The sequence below is a fragment of the Eleutherodactylus coqui genome, chromosome 5 (genome assembly GCF_035609145.1).
Source record: "Eleutherodactylus coqui strain aEleCoq1 chromosome 5, aEleCoq1.hap1, whole genome shotgun sequence".
NCBI classification, from domain to species: Eukaryota; Metazoa; Chordata; class Amphibia; order Anura; family Eleutherodactylidae; genus Eleutherodactylus; species Eleutherodactylus coqui.
In genome coordinates, this window is record NC_089841.1 from 161,856,539 (window position 1) to 161,872,869 (window position 16,331).

Genomic DNA, 16,331 nt, shown 5'->3' on the forward strand with positions numbered 1-16,331 from the left:
ATATATTTAACCCCTTCCCGACAATTCATCCCCGCGCACGCCGGCAGACCATTGCTTTCAGTGGAACCTGCTGTATTGCTGGCTCCATTGAATTCAATGGGCAAACATCGTTCTTCTCTGCCACAGCTGTTACAGCTGTGGCAGAGAAGAAGGATTTGTCTTCTATATGTTCTCAATGGGGTCGGCGCTGCTGCCGCCGGCCCCATTGAGCGCATATAGAGAAGATTTATGGCCTTAAGAAGGATCGTTGGGGTTCTTGAAACCTAAAATACTCCTAACACTCTCCCTATAGCAGCTCCAACACGATACCACTTTCCCTGAACTAATCTCAGAATGCATCTGTGGCGAGCCGCGGGAGGGGCAGATTTCAATATTCGGGTGACACCTAATCTCGGCAGCCACTCACTGCAGGGGGGTGGTATAAGGCTTGAACGTTGCAGGGGGAAGTTGTAATGCCTTCCCTGTCTTTCTATTGGCCAGAAATACGCGCAAATTTCTCAGGGAAGAAAGTGAAAGTAACTCGAACATCACGTGGTACTCATTACGAGTAACGAGCATCTCGAACACCCTAATACTCGAACGAGTATCAAGCTCGGACGAGTATGCTCGCTCATCTCTAATCTTGATCAACTGGCAGTGACCCAAAAGTGAGAGTGCGAGGTTATTCCATCTATTGAGTTCATTTGTAGTTTTGTGTATAATTGGGGGATAGTTCAACCTATATAAACTTGCGGAGCTCTTACCTATGTTTATCCCTAGATCTTGAATAGAGGTCTTTGCTACAGTGACGGGGACTCTTTTAGTATCTAAGATGTGAGTAAAGAGAGATGTCCAATACCTCATGCTTTGTGGTGTTGACTTTGAAGCCTGATTGCCCCCTAAATGACTCGAGTAAATCAAAGACCTTTGGCAAGTCTCTATGCGGTTGTGCGAGTGCTACTAAAATATCATCAGCAAACAGCATAGTTTTAAGAGTCTTATTGCGAATCCTAATGCCTTCTATCTCTCCATTTCCCTCTAGCGTACAGGCCAGTGGTTCAGTAGCGATATTAAATAACAGTGTGGAGAGGGGGCATCCTTGCCTGGTACCTTTCTGCAGGGGAAAACTCGAGGAAAGAAAACCAAGGGTGTATATTTGCACCAGAGGATTTGCATACAAGTTCCATAGATAGTAACAGAAAGGGCCTTTAAACCCCATTCTGTCCATCACTGTCCCAACCATTTCCATGAAACGTTATCAAACGCCTTCTCTGTGTCTATTGTGAGCAGGGCCCTGGAATGGTCTGATGGATTAATTTTAATCTCATCGGGATGGTCAGAATTTTCTTTGTATTTGCAATAGCCAGTCTACCTTTCACAAAACCCGCTTGCAGAGGGGAGATCAACTGTGGCATCACAACAGCAGGTCGATCTGACATGATTTTCGCAATCAACTTCAGATCAATATATATCAAGGAAATTGGTCTATATGCCTTTGCATTGCTGGGATCTTTGCCTGGTTTAGGAAGTAGCTTGATGTGGGCAGTATTAGTTTCGGGTGGTACGGGGGAATTGTTTCCAACAATGGGGTTGTCTGATCTTTAAGGATTTTAAGGAACTCTCCCGTATATCCATCTGGGCCCAGGACATTGTTGTTTTTTAAGTTTGAAATGACATCTTTTATTTCTAACTGAGAAATAGGGGAATTTAGAAAATCGCATTGTTCTGTGGCCAGAGTCGGTAGCAAAACTTCTGAAGGAATCGCTATTGGGGTGTCATATGGCATTGGCTTTTGTGTGTATAGTTTTAAGTAAAATTCAAAGAATATATCATTTATTTTCTTTGGATGGGATTGAAGTCTACCGCCTTGATCTTTCAGCCCTGAGATATTCGATGTATTAAATGATAAAGCAAATGTTCACCTTATGAAGCCCATTTTATATACAGAGAAGGTTGAGTAACTTTGTTAAAACATTTCTTATCTTATATCAGTCCTGAGTTCTAGCCTGTTTTATGGCCCTGACTTAATCTCCCAGCATTCTATAGGCTGCTTTCACATCTGCATCAGGGTTTCCTTTTCCTGCTCCGTTATGAAAGCAGGAAAGGGGAATCCCCTGACCAAACAGATCAAAAGATGGAACTGAACAGCAACGAAGGACCCCATTGACTATAATGGAGTACATTTGGTTCCCCATCAGCTGTCCGGCATTTTACTGGACGAAAAAGCGCTGCATGCAGAACTTCTTCTTCCAGTATTTTGGCCGGATCTGAGACAAAACCTCTGAACGGAGGTTCCAGTGCAGATATAGAAGCAGACCTGCTGCACATAGCTTGTTGCTGATTTACATTCTACGTTTTTTATTTTTAATATATCTAGAATGAAAAATAAAGCAACTTTGCAAACAGTCTTCATTAATTTTTCAGATGCAGATCTGTGCATCTCCATGATAACAGAAAGCAAGCAAACCGGAGTAGTTTGATCCTACAGACATACTCCCTTCTATCTGTCCCCTTGTTTAGCAAGATGTAGGGTACAGATCCCAGGAAGTATGACTGCAGGATCAGACTGCGAGGGGGTTGCTTGTTGTCTGTTACCGTAGTGATGCACAAATATGTATTGCGGCTTTAGAAAGGAAAACAGAATTCTTAATAAAAACAATCCACAATCAAAACAAATGGTTGCAAGAGTTCACATAGTCTTTAAAAAAAAACTAAGTTAAAGGGGTATTCCAGGATTTTAGAACTGATGACCTGGATAGGTCATCAGAAGTTAATGGACAAAAGTCTTCTGCTCAGGACCCCCGTCTGTCAGCTGATCGATTGGCCCGCTGTCATTGCTGGGGGCCAGATACATTCATCAGTGGACACAGCAGGAAATGGGAGTGATGACATTAACCCCCATTGAAATCAATGGGAGTGTTGCTCTTCTCTTACAATGCATGCTTCTTATGGACGGGACGTGACATCCTGCTCCGACCATAAGAGAAGACAGAAGTGAAATAGCAGCATGACGCTTTCATTGATTTCAATAGGAATGAAGCCGGCACTCCCAAAAATAAAAGCCCAAAATACCTCTTTAAGATGCTGAGAATGTGTCTATTAACAAGCTTGCCAACTTACAGAACTAACGATGCAGTTCTGGGCTGTAATTGAGGCTGACTCAGAACTCATATCAGTACATAATAAGTAATGACATATCATATATAGATATAGTTATAGAGAGAGAGAGAGATCTATATGTATGTGTAAATCACAAGATTTTATATGGATTATATTAGACTTCCAAATGCTTTTCACAAGTAAGCATACACTTTAGTGATTTATGAAGTTCTCTAATATCTGCTTTTCCTGAGTGCCTACTATCAATCTCCAAAGTGCTACAAATGAACGGTCCATGCATTATGGATACTGAGAGGAAAACTGTGCTCCAGCGCATTAGTAGTATACATTCTTACCAGTGAACAGAATGAAGAAAGTTAATCATTGGTGTCATACTCACCGGAGAGGGAGAATTTATGTAGTAACCATACTGAAATGTACCTCCAAGGCCCAACACAAAAATCTTCAGGAATAGTTTCCGGTATTGCACCTGACACACAAACATAGAAGAGAAGAATTGTAATACTTTAGACATGATACAATAATATCTCACAATACAGCCACAGGCCACTTCTAATGTACATTTAGTATTTGTGAGCCAAATCCAGGAATTGAACCTGCTGAGAAAAAAGTATAATGGAAAGATTTGCATCTGTTCTGTGTTTTGGACCCATTTCTGGTTTTGTCTTACACTAATGCTAAATGCCTGAAAAACAATTACTGGGTGCTGGCAGCTGGATCCACTACTGCAGCTGTCATCTGTGACAGCTGCGGTAAGGAATTCTTTATTCCCCGCTGGGAATAAAGAATTCCCTGCTGCACCTGTCACAGATGTGACAGATGCAGCAAAGGAATTCTAAATCCCCGTGGGGAATAAAGAATTCCTTACCGCAGCTCACACAGATGACAGCTGCAGTAGCGGATCCAGCTGCCAGCACCCAGTAATTGTTTTTCAGGGAAGGGCTTTAGGTATAAGCCCTTCCCTGAAAAAACAAGGCAAAATAATGCAAAAAATAATAAACACCGCATACTCACCTTCCTTCAGCTGCCAGGGCTCAGCTCAACTCAGCGTTCTCTCTGCTCTGTCCCTGGCTCTTCAAAGCAGTTCTTTAAGCAAGCGGGGATTTAAAATTCCCATCTCCTGAAAGAGCTGCTTTTGATTGGCTGAGGCACTCAGCCAATCAGCAAAGCCCTTTCAGAAGCAGGGATTTTTAAATCCCCACCTGCTGAAAGTGCTGGACAGCAGTGCAGGGGAGCCAGCCAGAGGACGCGTCTCAGCGGCGGAGAGGTGAGTAAAGATTTTTTTTGTTTTTTTTAACCAGCTAGGGATGATTTTCAGGGAAGGGCTTATATTTCAAGCCCTTCCCTGAAGATCATGCTGTGGGGGTTGCCACAAAACCACTGCTTTTAATGGGGCCGGCAGCAGCGCCGACCCCATTGAAAGCAATGGGATAGCATCCGACTTCTGCCACAGCTGTGGCAGAGGATTCCTTCATCCCCACAGTCCCCGTGGGGATGAAGGAAACTCCTGCCACAGCTGTCACAGCTGTGGCAGAAGTTCGTAGTATTCTTCCCCCCTGTTTTCAATGGGGCTAGTGCTGCCCATTGAAAACACTGAGCGATATCGCAGATTTCTTCTCTGCGATGTAAACCTCTGCTGAAACATCGCAAATGAGTATGAAACCATTGAAAATCATTGGTTTCGGAATCATCGCTGTCGCATCGCAGGGGAAAAAAATCGCAAGTGGGTGTGAGCCCTAAGGGTACCTTAACATGGGGCATATTTGCTATGAGCTTTCCACAGCAGAGAAACCCACAGCAAATACTCCAGTGGCCTTATACGCACTTTAATGGTGCGTATGTTGCCACAGTTAATGTTACGGGTCAGCACCAGGTATTAACCCCCGTATTTCAAGGATTGAAATGCGCAGCACAAATGGGCATGCTATGGATTTGGAATTCACTGAGTTTTTAGAAAACACTGTGGATTTAGCATGAAAATTTTTTGCTTTATTTGAAGGAGATTTTTGAACTCTTCTCCACATGGCTTGTACTGTAAATACTATGGAATTTCCTATAGGGCGGGCGTCTGCCCCCGGGGTATGCAGCAAATACGGTCCATAGCATGCTATAAAAAAGTGATTCTTTCTGCACACGAGTGGAAACTATTTGCAGTTCTGCTCACAGAGGAAAAGTCGCAGCATGCTCTATTTTTGCGCAGATTCTGCATGGACGGCTTCCATTGAAGTCAATGGAAACCATCCAATCCACGGCCTTTCCGCATTTAACGTTGCGGAAAGGTCGCATAGTTAGGTGATGCTGCGGGAAAAGCAGGAGTTTAAAAAAAATCTATACTGCGCATGTCTGATGGTGAGCCTCCACAATACAGATGAAGATAAAGAAAGACAGGTATGCACAGATGCCGCTGCTGCCAGATCCAGATTTCGCTGTGGGATTCCACATGCAGAACCCGACCGGCCCGTGTGCAGGCAGCCTAGGAGTGGACCACATATACTAATTGGTTTCCAACTCATTTGTTACAAGCCCTTTGGAAATTAACCCCTTTCCAACATGCCAGATGTTATTGTATAGAGTAGGCTTGAGAGCCAAGCTCACTCTATACAGAGTTCTGAAAGGGGCATTTAAATGGACTGACAGAGTGAGGACCTCTGTCACCTAATCAGCTCGCACACCATAGGATCCTGATCAGCTATTCAGGTGTCATGGCAGCTGGGGCCTTGTGAAAGCCATAAGGGCTTCCATGTACTTTTGGCCTGCTAAACCATGCCTGGAACATGGCTTACTAGATTGCCTGCAGAAGTACAATATACTGCAATAATGAAGTATAGCAGCATATTGTATAAGACACTAAGTTCCCTGTGGGAACTTTAGAGAGACAATATAAGATTAATACATTTTCTAAATTATTTGCAAATTTATAAAAACATTATAAATAAAAAACAAATTCCAGAAAGAATATAGAATAGAATAAACATTTGGTATCTCCAAGTCCAATTTAGTAAAATATCATTATTTATCCTGTATGGTTAAGGCCATCAGAAAATAAAACATGCAATGTCATGCTGTCTTCAAGAAAAAGTGGTCTAAACAGTGATTAAAAAGTCATATGTACCCCAAAATGGTACCAATAAAAACTACAGGCTGCCCTGCAAAAAATGAGGTCAAACAGCTGCATAGATGGAAAACTAAAGTTATAGCGATAAAAAGAAAGCAACTTTTTAAAGATATATTAATTTTTTAGTAGTACAACATAAAAACGTTATAAATTTGGGATTACCATAATTGTACTGACCCACAGAAGAAAGATAACATGCCATCTTTACCAAAACTTAAATGTTGTAAGAATAAGAGGTCCCCAAAAATAGTGCAATTGCATTTTTTTCAGTTTCACCCCACTTAAAATTTTTTTAAAAACTTTTCCAGTACATTATATGCATGTTAAAGTGTACCATTGAAAACTACAACTTGTACGGCAAAACACAAGCCCTCGTGCAGCCATGTGCCCGAAAAATGAAATACTTATGATTTTTATAAAGTGGTAATAGGAAAATAGAAAAAAAGCAAGAACCAAAGGCAAAAAGGACTACACCAAGAAGGGGTTAAAGTACCAACCTGATTGCTTGTTATGGACACATCTCCTTTTTTATTCCTTTGCATAAGTTTTCATATGTCTGAGGGCTTATTCCCACAAGCATATATCGGCCAGCGTTTTCATGGCCGGCCGATATACGCTTCCATCTAAGCGATCCCCCCTTCCCTCCCACTCAGTGGCTCTCTGACTCTCTCCTCCACTCCTGCGTTTGCAATGGGAGGGGGCGGAGCTAAGCTCTGCTCTGTCCCTCCAACTCCGATTACTGGCTATGGACAATGGGTAGGGAGGGAGCTTAGCTCCGCCCCATCTCACCCACTCCCATTGCAAGCCGCTTGGAGGGGAGGAGAGAAGCAGAGAGTCGGTGAGGGGGAGGGACAGTGTATGTCAGCTGGGCGTGAAAACCCGGCCAATATACGCATGTCTGAATAAGCCCTCAAACTGAGTTTTTCACATTATTACTGTTGTCACATTATGAACAGATCCTACAAGAATATGAAATTTTTAGTTTGTACATTGGATTCCTAGAAATTTTCCCCACAACTGAATATACATTTTAGTATGCTGTTTGTGATTGTAGGCCCAATGTCCACAGGTGGATTTGATTTGCAGAAACTGCGTGGGAGATCTGCAAATCAATCAAGGCATGCGGATTCCTGCATGGACGGCTTCCATTGAAGTCAATGGAAGCCGCCTGATCCGCAGCACACCCGCTGCTGACACTGTGGACGTGTTGCAGATCCACGGGAAAGCAGAAGTTTAAAAAAAAAATGTACTGTGCATCCACAGTGCAGAAGAAAGAAGATCCATCCGTGGACGGAGAAGACCTGCACCGACTCCAGACAGGTAAGAAAATGTTTTTTAGGCCTCATGGCTGCTGACACAGGTGGAAACCGCTGCGGGATTCCACATTTGGAAACCGTGTGTGCCCGTGGATATGAGGCCTTATTAAAGGTGAGTTAAGTGCAAAGATCTTGGAAGCTTGATTTCCTAATGCCTGCCTGTATGTGGCAGTATACTGTACATATAGGTTACTAATGTCACTGGTCCCTATTATTCCTCTCTTGTAGAATGAGAAGTAAAATTAAAACAAATTATTTTCTGTTTAAACTTTTATTTTTAACATTCCCTGGAGAACAATAAATCTCCTTAAGCTTTGTGCGGAGGCACTGAATATAACATAACTTTAATCCAATTCCTTCTGTAGGGCAGCATAGGAGAGCTGACAGATCTGAACGTTCCAGGAGGAGGGAGAGCGATCAGTCCTATATGCTGGACAGCAGTACAACAGCGGGAGCCTCTCTGCAAAGCTCATATTAAAATAAATCCCTTCATCTTCCAATTATACTCCGAGAACACTACATACAGGATAATCTAAGAATATGCACTCTGACATAATGGGGAAGAGATGATTACATTCTGGATACATCTACACATTGCAAGCAGTATATATGCTAGGTCTATGTCACTTTATAACAGAAATGTGTCATATAGTATATATAGTAATAGAGTGTAAGCCTGAAAAACAAGACATATGTCCATCTAATTCAGCCCATTACCCCCAATGTTATTCCAGAGGATCCAGAGCATATAGCGTTCTCAAAGCATGCAGGGTAACATTTACATTGCCTCTATGCACATTCTATTTCATCTTCAACTCAGCAAGTACGTAGAGCAGGTAAGTCCACTCTAGTGACACGGCCCTTAACAGTTCATCATAAGCTGGTGGAAAACTCCATGGGTAACTTCTTATGTTTAAAATTCAGCCTGTTGAATTCTGTTGTGATTTGCTGTAATGTCTTCCCCTTTGTCTCCGGAAGGAAGAAAAACAGGAACATTCCTGAGCCCACAATACTGGCCAAAAAGATGAGGAAACAATAATGGCCAAGAGCAGCCTGAAAATAAGAGAAATAAAGTGAGAGCAATGAACGATGGACCTAGAACCCAATTTACCCAGTTACAATGAAATGGAGATCCACTAGCTGACCATATATATTAGGTAAAAGTCAACCATCTAATGTATATGGGGATCTCACTTGATAGCAAATATCTATGGAAAGAAGAATCAGGAATACTGAATTTCAGCCTGTCTGATCCATTGTTCCTGCAGGAAATAGGCCATTGCCAGAGGTATCTGACAGCAGCTTGTGCCTCTCATCATTTAAAAACAAACATGCTCAGCCAAACCGAGCATGCATGTTTAGGGCTCAGTCACACAGGCGTTTTGATGCACACATTTTTGTACGCATAACTGATGCATTAAAAAATTTGCGTGACCGAAGCGGGCATTATGGCGGAAAAAACGCACCTAACAGTGTTTATCCGCTCAAAAAGATCACAGCCCGCTATCCCCTGCTGCAGCTGTGACAGCGGCAGCAGGTGATTCCTTGAATGTGAAACCCCTGAATGGGTAAGTGCTGCCTCTGATTGGCTGAGCGCAGGGACCAATCAAAGGCAGCTTTCAGCTGTCATTCAATAGCCAATTAGAGGCAGCCCTTTCAGCAGGTGGGGAGTTATCGCATTGTATGTTAGGAAAACATTAATCTCCACAGAGATTCAAGCTTCAGAGCATCGGAGTTCTGTAGAAACTGTTTGGGTAAGAATACAAGGAGAGAACAACAGAAGGGACACCATTGTAGGCATTTACTATAGGCCACCTGGACAAACAGAAGATATTGATGAACTCTTTCTACATCAGATGGCCAAGCTCTCAAAAAAGTGGTGAGTGGGAGATGGTGAGTTCTCCTTTAATGGAAGTGTTCAAACAAAGGCTGGACAGACATCTGTCTGGGATGATTTAGTGAATCCTGCACTGAGCAGGGGGTTGGACCCGATGACCCTGGAGGTCCCTTCCAGCTCTACCATTCTTTGATTCTATGATTCCTCATAGCAGTTCAGGAGAAAAGGCGGCCTTTTGCCTGAGCTGTAACGACTAATTTTTTATAAAGCAGCAGAGTAACCCTTTAACTAGAAGCAATGACGTCACAATCAGTTACATGCCATTTATGCACACCAGTGATTGACTGCAGTGGTCACATGAATGTGACTTAATCACTTTTGGTACCAGTAGGGACCAGAGTGGTGTGCTGGAGCAGAGTTAAAGGGTGACTAATTAAATGAATGACCCCTTAATGCAGCTTTTTATTACAACCATTAAGAGGCTTTATTTTGATGTATATGCCTTTTTACAGCGCTGCAACAAAATACCAGCCCTGGTCTCCTGAGGTGTATGATGTTCTGGGAGGCTGAGCCTGGCACCTGCTTTAACTTCAAGGAACTGAAAAACCACCAATCTCCGCTCGTTAAAGGGGTTCTGACATGACATTAAAAAAAAAAATTTTACTTACCTTGCCTGGCCAGGCCCGAACGCCAAGCATGTCCCCTCCATCCGGCATCTTCTTCTGTGGCTTTTGGAAGCAGAGCTGGAGCAGTCAAAATGATCGCTTCCTGCTCTGCTCCGTCTGTCAGCCACTTCCGAGGTGAACGGACGGGCACCACATCACAAGCAGTGCTTGCTGTGGGCGGCCCGTCCGTCCTGGCGCCTGCAGAGTGGAGAGGCGGCCCATCCTGACTCCTGTCAGAGGGCACCTGTCTTCTGCGCATGCGCGCAATCCAGCTCGTCGGAGGAAGAAGACTGCCTGCTGGGAGATGACCCCCGCAGCACAACAACAGAACACAAGGTAAGTATTAGGTTTTTATGCTTTAACAGGTCAAAAATCGTGGGTTCCCTGTGTCCATTAGGCAGACCATGGAACAAGGGCTGTTAAAGCATAAGAACATTTTTCGTGTCAGAACCCCTTTAATGCTTTACATGCTGAGGTCAATGCAACCACGGTGTGTTAATGGCTGACAGAGGAGGGGCTCCCTTTGTCAGCCATCAAACCACTGTGATGTGACGGTGAAGTCACGATGGTTTCATATGGCACCAGGAAACATGAAGATGGCCACCATATCTGCCCTCTATGATAGCCTAGGACATTTACAGAGCTGCATAGTGTTTGCTCTAATGTATAAAAAGTGCATACTCACCTCCATATACGGGAATACCATCCCTATCACATAGAGTCCGATCCAGTTGAGGCAAGAAATGATCACAAACATTGCCGCACGGGAAGAGTGGCCACAGAGTTCTATAACGATGGCAATAGTTAATGTCCCTATGGAGTAAAGACAAAATGAGACTCCAGTTAAACCTTGCTGCATCTGTAGGCCCAGAATATCACCAGACCTCAACAAGTGCCTGAGCAGCACAAGTTACATAATATACAGGGATATAAGTAGAAAATTGGGAGAAAGCTCAAATAGGGCTGTATCCAATTATATTACCAATGGAAAATAAGACAGCACAAATCACAGTGTAATAATAATCTAAAGTACAGATGTGTCTTTCCTTAACCCCTTAAGGACCAGGTTGTTTTGTACCTAAAGGACCAGGCACTTTTTAGGAATTTTACCCATGTGTTTGAGTTACTGCCCTTTTTTCCCGTTTTCCAGTTTTATTGGGGGTAAAAAGCTAAAAAAATGATTTTTTTAAAAATGTATAGTTTTTTAAAAGGAGTATACCGTATATACTCGAGTACTAGCCTACCCGAGTATAAGCTGAGTCAATAGGTTTTAACACAAAAAAAATGGTAAAACTTATTGACTCGAGCATCAGCCTAGTTGTACTCGAATATATACTAGGTAAAGAAAAAATGCAATGCTCGCCTCCCAGCCGGCGTCTGCATCCCCGATGCGATGGTCTCCCCGGTGGTGTGGCATGCTGCTTGAACACTTCCTGTTCGGCTTTGAATTCCTCCAGTGTCAGCACTGTGTAAGTAAGCGCTGTGATTGGATCGAGCGCCAGCCAAGCATAGCCGGCGCTCGATAAACCAATCACAGCCATTCAGTGATGTCATCCACTGAATGGCTGTGAATGATGGAGCGCCGGCTGTGATTGGCTGGCGCTCGATCAAATCACAGCACTTACCTGCACAGCGCTGACAGCGGGGGAATTCAAAACTAGAATGAGGTCAGGAACTTATCAGGAGATCTGACTTTGTAGGAGAAGGAAGCGATGAGAACAGAGTTAACAGCGCTAGTCATACGGTATGAGAAGAGTTCATTTATGTTATACTAAACAGCATGGAAAAAGATATTTTCCATGATACAAACAATTTTTCATGGTTGTCAGAGAAAAGTGCTGCCACCATCCTCCTGGCTGGTTGAATGAACTCGGTAGACACATTTACATTTTTTGTGTACTTACGTCAACTAAACTTAAGAACATTTGAATGGTACCTTATATTTTCACAAGGTGAATAAATACCTGGACCCGTGCCAAAGAAAAAGATGAAGAAGAAAATGAACACAGCACTGCAATATGGAATCCAATGAGCCCAGCCCTGGATTAAAGAGAGAACATACATTGTTTAATTGTGCTTATCCCTAATATCTTTAGAGAAATGGGATGGGGACAGAGATCAGTTATGATGGATGGACATAAAGATATGTTTTATTACCTGAAGTGACAGAGTGACTGTGAGACCACCTAGCATAGTAGCCATGAACCCATAACTTCCAAGCAGAAGGACTTTTCTTCCATAGCGCTCTATCAGTACACTCTGCAAACAGAAAACCAAATGTAATTTTCTGAATGGTAGGGAAATAATTTTGAACAGAAGGCTGAGTTTAACCCCTTATGACGCAGCCCTCTTCATTTTCCCCTTTTCTATTTTTTCCTCCCCCCTTTTAAAAAATGGTAACTTCTTTATTTATCTATCGACGTAGCTGTATGGAGGCTTGTTTTTTGCGGGTACTATTTACTGTACCATATTATGTAAAATGAAAAGAAAACATAATTCCACTATCTTTCGGTGTGCCTTGTTTCTACGGCACACAAACTGCAACAAAAATTACATGATAATTTTATTCAATGGGTCAGTACGATTATTACGATACCTGTTTTGCTGTACTACTTATTTTTTTCAGGCATTTAATTTTTTTATTTTTTTTTTGTATTTGCTGCCACCATCTTCTGAGCGCAATAACATTTTATTTTTCCGTTGGCATAGTTGTGCAAGTGCTCACTTTTTGCGGGACATCCTATATTTGCGTTGGTATGATTTTGGAATACATACAACTTTTTGATTGCTTTTTTCTAGGAGACCAATAAAGTGCATTTGTTTATTTTTTTTTCTGACGATGTTCATTGTATGGGGTATATAATGCATTACTTTGATAGATCGGACTTTTATGGATGCGGCAATATCAAATATGTATTTTTGTTTGATGATTTAGATTCTTTTTTTTTTATGAATATGGCAAAAGTTGTTTTTTTTAAACTTATTACTTTTTTATAATACGTAAAGATTTATTAATCTTATTTTTACTTTTTTTTAGTCCCCTGAGGGCACAACAACTTTCGATGCTTTGATCGCTCCTGCAGTATGATGTATAGACATAGCATTATAGCATACTGCGATCAGGCAGGCAGTCTATCAAGCGACCCCACGGTGGCTTGATAGGCAGTCTGCCAGAACAGTCCTGGGGCCTTTTAGAAGGCCCCCGGCTGCCATGACACTTGCAAGGCTCCCAGCAAGCTCATCGCGAGGGGGGGCTGTACGGGACAGAATTGACAGGAGCATTTAAAGAGTTAACAGCTCCAATTAGTTGTGAGGCCAGTTCCGTCATACATACCCTAAAGATGCAGATGTTAATGTACATCCTATGGCGTTAAGGTACTGTGGCATCCTTTGCTGCCAAAGTACATGGTTACTGCCCACCTATTAGATGTTGAAAGCCCATACCAGTATGATACCACCTGATATTTGTAGCTAACTGACAGGTCAGAACATGGTCTATCTATCTATCTATCTATCTATCTATCTATCTAGCTCTCTCATCTAGCTCTCTACCTCTTATTAACAAAAAATAATATGTTGTTGCAGAAAACAATATACTTCTATTGTTTTACAACCATATACCCTAACAGAAGGGATTTTCTAACCCTAGCACACTACTATTTCATAATCTCATATAACTTTTGCCCTTTAGTATAGATTAAATCAAAGTAGTTTCCTATTCTATGTTATAGCCCTGAATATCAAAGTCTGGCATCCAACTATGTGATCTTATATGCCACTATAAAGTATCATAAAACATCATGTCACAAGGATTGTTTGTCAGTAATTATCTCACATGATTCCACAATGATTTCTTTCATTCCAATCGTTTGCTTGAGTCCAAGTCCTTACGCAGCAGCCACTCACTTTGGGCTGGAACGGACCTCATTATATGGCTGAGTTCACACAGGGCAGATTTGCCACAGAAATTCCGTTCGAAATTTCGATGCGACAAGTCCGCCTGCGGACGCTAATCCCGAGCTTGGCCAGCCATGTGGACGAGATTTCTCAGAAATCTCGTCCACATGGGATGGTGAATCCGTCACGGCAGAAGCCGGCGTTGCGGCGTGAATTCGCCAGCTGCAGCATGTTCATTTTTTTTTATTAAGCTGCGGCCGCGCTCTTCTCTATAGGAGCGCCGGCTGCAACGAAAAAGCATATGGCCAGGCCGCTTCAAAACCCCTGGCTAAGTGCTGCGGGTTTTGAAGCAGCGCTTTCGCGGCAGAAATCTTGCGTTTTTTTGCTGCGGCCAAACCCCAAGATTTCCGCTGGGAATACGCCCTGTGAGAACCCAGCTAGTTTATGTATGGCCTTTTATTGTTATAAATAGTGGATCTAAATGGTTTGTACTCGAATTAGCTTCTTACAATATTGCCAGTTTTTGTAGTGATTAAAAGGTGAATGAATACGTTTCTTTTGAAATACTCACACATAACAAGACAGCCATCAGCTCAAAACATCCTATTCCTAGAGATATATAGGGAATTTTCTCTGGGGGCAATCCAGCAGTGAGGAAAACACTGTTCGCATAATAGAAAATCTGGAACAAAATTTAAGGAGGAAAAATAAATGAATACACCGGTATCTCAAGTTACAAAGGCCCTCCAATATGTTCAACATACAGTGGTCTTTCCTGAATTACCAAAATTAGAAACTACATTCAGTACAATGCCACAGACAATGCAGATTTGCATTGGGAATTCACTGGTAGTCCCCCTGTATTAGTGAAGTACATGCACGTATTTGCGCCTTTACTGTACATGTATAGTGTTCCCTCTAAGATGTGTGCCTTGGAAAGGAAAGAGTTAAAATATTTTAATGAAGTTAATGTTACTTCAGTAGTTGCTCTACCTCTCTGCTGGTAATGATTTTTTTTCTACTTTGTAATTTTTAGAAATCTTTGCACTTGTATTTAACAATTTCAAAAGATCTATTTGAATAGATATACCCTGTAGAAAAAAATGTAAATAGCCAAAATCTGATTAATGACACCTGTCTTTGTATTACTTTTTGGAGTTTTTATTCTTAAGATTTCCATTAGTTGTCATTGATTTTAGCAGGGTTTTAGATTAGGGGTTTAGCTCTTCTTCCATTGGGAAAAAAAGTATTTGCTACCAGTAAGCAGTTCTTACCATATATCACCTTGGTAGCTATGCAATCATTAATCACTATCGTATTTCTACAAAAAAAAAACTCAGCATGTACATCACTTTCCTCCATAAATATTAGAATTCTACACCACCTCTCTAAATAAACTCTAGCAAATATTATATTTGCCTGACTACACTGGGCTAATTTTTTTATCTTCTTTATCAGTGTATATCTTTAGTATTAACCCTGTGGTTCTTCAACTGTTGCAAAGCTACAATTCTTAGCTGGGGGTTGTACTTTTGGAACAAATGGTGAGCTACATATTGAATATCACTGGTTTGTAGGAATAAGCGCTAAAATTGTAGCAAAAATGTAATGTGAAAAATGTGTGCCAAAATTTAAAAAATGTGCAATCGATGGAGCTTACGACACTGTGATATGTAAGGAGCAAGACATATTGAACAGCATAAATGGCATTTAAAGTGTGTGGCAAATAAATGAGTAATCTTTGGAAAGTTTCATACTAAGTATGAAGAAAGGATCTTATTATTTGAGCATGGAGACATTCGCTAAGTCTTCTGACCCCATGGTTATGTTGACTGTGTAGAGAAATTACTTAACTGCACTGATGCCAGACATCTGCAGAGTAAGTGTAATAACAATCACAATGTAGAACTGCCAACGTAGGGAGGGTTCTTTCACCAGCTCTATGACACTCAGGATCTTAGACTTCTTGCGCATCTCCTGCTCTGCCAAAATTTGATCCATCTCAGATTGATAGTTTCCAGGTCCCCAAATCCTGTGCATAGCTAAATACAAATAGTTTTTTGTACATTTCTCAAAACATTATATGCTACTGTAAATGATTTTATTCAAAAAATACAGCTCATCCTGCAAAAATCAAGCCCTCGTTGTCACATTGTGCTCCCAGGACCTGTAGTACTATGGGCTTCTAGGAGCACCCTCCTGCAGGTGTGGTAGATTTAGCTGGCTGATGGCATGGAGTGCTCACATTGGTCTGCACTTAAATACCAGCCCCTCTTGCTAGACGATGTTCTATGTTTAAATTCTCCTGTGTCTGTAGGTGTGCAGACATTTGTTGTGGGTTATATCCGTGTCTAATGTTCTTGCCTATTACCATCTAGGACGAGCCAGGTATCCCTAGGTTC

At 41.9% G+C, this 16,331-nt stretch overlaps 1 protein-coding gene across 1 annotated transcript; it reads right to left on the bottom strand.

Moving 5' to 3' along the window:
- Nucleotides 1-8,130: 8,130 nt before the first annotated feature.
- Nucleotides 8,131-14,527, bottom strand: LOC136627984 (solute carrier family 2, facilitated glucose transporter member 9-like). The gene is made up of 5 exons (XM_066603544.1): nt 14,501-14,527; nt 12,190-12,291; nt 11,997-12,072; nt 10,718-10,845; nt 8,131-8,583 (listed from the first exon to the last, which is right to left on the bottom strand). The coding sequence occupies exons 1-5, from the start codon at nt 14,516-14,518 to the stop codon at nt 8,404-8,406; spliced, it is 504 nt and encodes a 167-aa protein (XP_066459641.1). The 5' UTR covers nt 14,519-14,527; the 3' UTR covers nt 8,131-8,403.
- Between the last annotated feature and the right edge of the window lie 1,804 nt (nt 14,528-16,331).